Source organism: Miscanthus floridulus, chromosome 19, assembly GCF_019320115.1.
Source record: "Miscanthus floridulus cultivar M001 chromosome 19, ASM1932011v1, whole genome shotgun sequence".
Lineage (NCBI taxonomy): Eukaryota > Viridiplantae > Streptophyta > Magnoliopsida > Poales > Poaceae > Miscanthus > Miscanthus floridulus.
Window position 1 is genome coordinate 13747093 of NC_089598.1, and position 4090 is coordinate 13751182.

The 4090-nt window shown below is 46.6% G+C and overlaps 1 protein-coding gene across 1 annotated transcript; it reads left to right on the plus strand.

Annotated features, from left to right (window-relative positions):
* The first annotated feature begins 601 nt into the window (after positions 1-601).
* Positions 602-3801, plus strand: LOC136528843 (single-stranded DNA-binding protein WHY1, chloroplastic-like). The gene is made up of 6 exons (XM_066521839.1): positions 602-1020; positions 1112-1204; positions 1653-1747; positions 2576-2649; positions 2738-2826; positions 3276-3801. Exons 1-6 carry the CDS (start codon positions 673-675, stop codon positions 3387-3389), a joined length of 813 nt encoding a protein of 270 aa, XP_066377936.1. The 5' UTR covers positions 602-672; the 3' UTR covers positions 3390-3801.
* Positions 3802-4090: the final 289 nt, after the last annotated feature.

Consider the following 4090-nt stretch of genomic DNA (forward strand, 5'->3'; position numbering starts at 1 on the left):
GAGTTGGCTTCGCTTGCTGCAATGGGGAGAGCGACGCCAGAATCTTCTCTCTCTTCTTTTGGGCATCACTCAAGCGATACATTATGGAGGGCCAAAGAGCACTTGGGTCTATTCAACCACATTCTCCTCTCTTCAGAATCTAAATCTAAACAGACAAATGGTTCTAGCCAGTGATTATGTTTGTCTAAGAAACTTTTCTCCAAAGAATAAAAAATTAAAACGTATCTCCAAAAGTCTGGAGCCCCATCAAAGGAGCCCTTAATAGGACTCTTTTTCAGAAAGATGAGAATGACCTTTCCCTTGAGAAACAGTGCAGCAATTCCCGAAAAAAAACAGTGCAGTAATCATCACAGAAAACGGATAGATAGACAGGCCCAAATAGGCGCTAGAGCGGTGGCATCGACGACTCTCGTCTGTTGATGTGGGTCTGTTGATGTGGGTCCATGCTCTCACGGGCTGGAGGGCTGCCCGCTTTGCTCACAGTGAGGTAGGCCCATGTCAGCATAGGCCCAAAGACGATAACTTAACGGCCCGGGTCTTCGTCGTGAGCCTGGCGGCCCCGACCGGCCCATCCACAGGGCACAGAGCCAGCACAGGATAAACCCCTTGGCACCGCCCACCCGTCTGACGGTCTGAGCCGCGTGTCTTCTCGCCCCCAGCCCGTTCGGCGCAATGCCACCGCCGGCGCCGCTCTTCCTCTCGCTCGCCTCGCCGCCACTGCCGACTGCGCTCCTGCCCGTACACCACCACCCCAGGTCCCCGCACGCCCTGACCCTACTGGCCCCGCCCGTTGCCTCCTCCAGGAAGTCCGCCGCCGCGCTCCCCGCGTGCCCCGTCGCGTCCCCGCGCCACTCCGACTACTTCGACCCCCGGGCCCCGCCGCCGCCGCGCGGGGACGGCGGGTACGGGCGCGCCCCCAACGGCGCGCAGGACGGGAGGGTCTTCACCAGCTACAGCATCTACAAGGGCAAGGCCGCACTCTCATTCGACCCCAGGCCGCCGCAGTTCGTGCCGCTCGATGTAGGTAGAGGAGGATGGGGCCCCCGTTGTTTCCGTCATTGTTCCCTACGCGTATTGCGCTAACGGATGCTGCGTGTGCGAGTTATTGTAGTCTGGGGCGTACAAGGTGGCTAAGGAGGGCTTCGTGCTGCTGCAGTTCGCGCCCGCCGTGGCCACACGACAGTACGACTGGACGCGCAAGCAGGTATGCTCCAATTACCTCAGGTTTTGGTTTCAACTTATCTTTCTTTTTTTTTTTGATACCCGGCTCACCAATTTGATCCAGTTCATCGGGTATGGGAAGAGAAGAGCCGATATTTGTAGCGTAGCTAGAAATTCAGCTTGCTTTTCTTTTGCTGGAAATAAATGTTATAGCAATTTAGACGCTCAGTTTTCAACTGGCTGCATTGTTGCTTCTTTGTAAGCTGAACCAGGAAGGATAGTTACTGCTTCGTCACTCAGACCATGGAAGCAATGGCATGTATTATGGCCCATGGGTTCTATTCATGCGGATCCTATGTGACCTTTCCTGCTTCCTATAGTTTGCCTGCTTTATGTTTTTGTCAATTTTGCGATTAGCCTGCTGGTTCTTTGTATCCATCTAATGTGCTTACACTAACTTGTTTGATGTAATTCAATGCTATGCTATGCAGGTGTTCTCATTATCTGTGTGGGAGATAGGAACCCTGCTTACTCTTGGTCCAACAGATTCATGCGAGTTCTTTCATGACCCTTTCAAGGGCCGGAGGTTGGTATCATTTAATGTATCTGATTACCTGAGTTCTCCTAGTGAGTCTCCCCCTATTGTTGTTTAGCTCTGAGGTTTCCAGAAAAGATGCCACAAACATACATGATCATGTTATGCAGCTTGTTATTCTCCTAGTCAGTTGCAGCATATATTATTTTCTTTTGTTGCCTGTCCAGTTGTGTAAGAATGCAATTATATCGTCATCAAGCTTCTTTCATACTGTTTGTGCCAATCTGGTTTAAGGACTTGTCATTGTTGCTTATCAACTCTATTTGTTTCATCTTTAGTTTTAAAAGGAATGGCAACTGGGGAAGGCATTCTTGCCCCTCCTTTTGTTACAGTTAGCGACAGAGGGGATTTGTTTCAACTGTATTTTTATTTCAACACACAAAAGGAGACTTGAAAGGATGGAATATACCCAAAGACTTAGCCTTAGATAGGAGTGCTTGGAAAACAGCTATTCACGTGCCTGAACCTTGATTGCTTCTGCTGGGTTTCAACTCTAGCCTACCCCAACTTGTTTGGGACTTAAAGGCTTTGTTGTTGTTGTTGTATTTTTATTTCAACACACAAAATCTTGCTAGCTAATGTAATCTTGATTTCATCTATCCAACATCTCTAATCAAGATTGCTCAGTGAGGGTTCCATAATCCTCAGTCACATTGTCTATAGCATCATATATCTAGACTTTATAAGCATTTTTACATCCTTATACATTGCGTTTTATATTTTTCTTCCATTATTTATTGCTTCACGCAAATTCAACCTTGGTACTGTGCATCAAGAAATTATTAACCACATTGTCATTTCATCTTTTGATATAAACAGTGAAGAAGGTAAAGTGCGTAAGATTCTAAAGGTTGAGCCAACACCAGATGGCAATGGTCGCTTTTTCAACCTCAGTATGTAGTTGCCAACTCATTGTTACAGATTTTGGTTTCATCGATTTATGCTCACAGATTGATCCTGGTAATCATTTCTTGCTGCTAGGTGTCCAGAACCGACTTATCAACATTGATGAGAGCATTTACATCCCTATAACCAAGGGAGAGTTTGCTGTCATTGTATCAACTTTCAATGTAAGTAGCATGTCCTGTCTTATCATCAATCTTTCTACAGGTTCTTCTTTGCAACTACCCTATTTTTGTTGTTATAGTTTGAACAGACTACATGAGTTCTAGTTGGATGATTACTTTGCGCTTGACTCTCGGTTCTACACTTCTACTTACATTGCCCTGCAAATATTAACATGTTACATGATTTATGTCATCAATCTTTATTCCAATACTCTCTTATTCATTCCACTTATTTTTGGTTAACATAGCCATCCCACCCTTATGTGAATGTTGAATTTCTAAAGCTTAGGTTATTTCTGAAACATTAAACAATGAAGCCATTCCTTTTCATCATAGTCATATTTAATAAAAACAGTTGGGCAAACATTTACCCTTTCATCTTTTAGATAAATAGCATGCAACATTCGCATCCATTCAAGAAAATGATACCTTATTATCTATCACCTTTGCAGTACATCATACCACACCTCATGGGCTGGAGCACATTCACAAGTTCAATCAAACCTGAGGAGTCACGGTCATACAGCAGGCCTCAGTCCACATCTGAGTACGAATGGCGAAGGTGATGGACTTGTTGGTGAACTACAGCAAAATGGCTACAACTCACACCTAAGGGATGGACTTGTTGGTATTGTTTGGCGGGGTGATCTCAGGTGTGGTTAGTTGATGGATGCCCCTTTTGGGTTTTACTCCTTTCGTTTCCTCTGTAGTTAAGCAGGCAGGTAGCACTACATTCTATCCAGAATTTGTCAGCTGTCTAGAGTTTCACGGGGCGTGGGGGCCATGTTTTGGGCAACAAATCTCAGTTCTGACACGGAAGGAGGCAGCGGCGGTTTGTGTAGGTTGCGAACGCCTCCTGTGAATCTGCTCCTTGATTCTACTGTTAGTAGGGCGCAACTGACAAATGCTTTGGGCAGGCCTTTGTTCACGAAATACTTGCATACATGAGATTACATGTAGTCTGCTACTCTTCGTTAACCCCCTGATGAATGTCTGCCTGGTGGAACTGGAACTGTGGTGTGCGTTTGCCAAACTGTTCACGGAATACTTGCATGCATGAGATTACATGTGGCTTTCTCTCCTGCATTCGCTGTTTGATGAAAGCTCGGGCAGCTTCGGTGCGTGCGGGAGCCTCAAATTTGGCAATGGCAATGGCAAAACGGCACGGCCCACGGTCCTCTTATCGCGGCGGCCGGTGGGACGAGAAGCTGCTAGAGGCTCCTGGCCTCTTGCAAAGTGCAAAGGTGCACCCACCACCTCCCTCCTT

Excerpts from the sequence above, each read along its gene's own strand:
- LOC136528843 (XM_066521839.1), top strand. The coding sequence starts at position 673 with ATGCCACCGCCGGCGCCGCTCTTCCTCTCGCTCGCCTCGCCGCCACTG. Across the intron at positions 1,205-1,652 it reads ACGACTGGACGCGCAAGCAG|GTGTTCTCATTATCTGTGTG; the intron begins GTATGCTCCAAT and ends TATGCTATGCAG. Across the intron at positions 2,827-3,275 it reads TCATTGTATCAACTTTCAAT|TACATCATACCACACCTCAT; the intron begins GTAAGTAGCATG and ends TCACCTTTGCAG.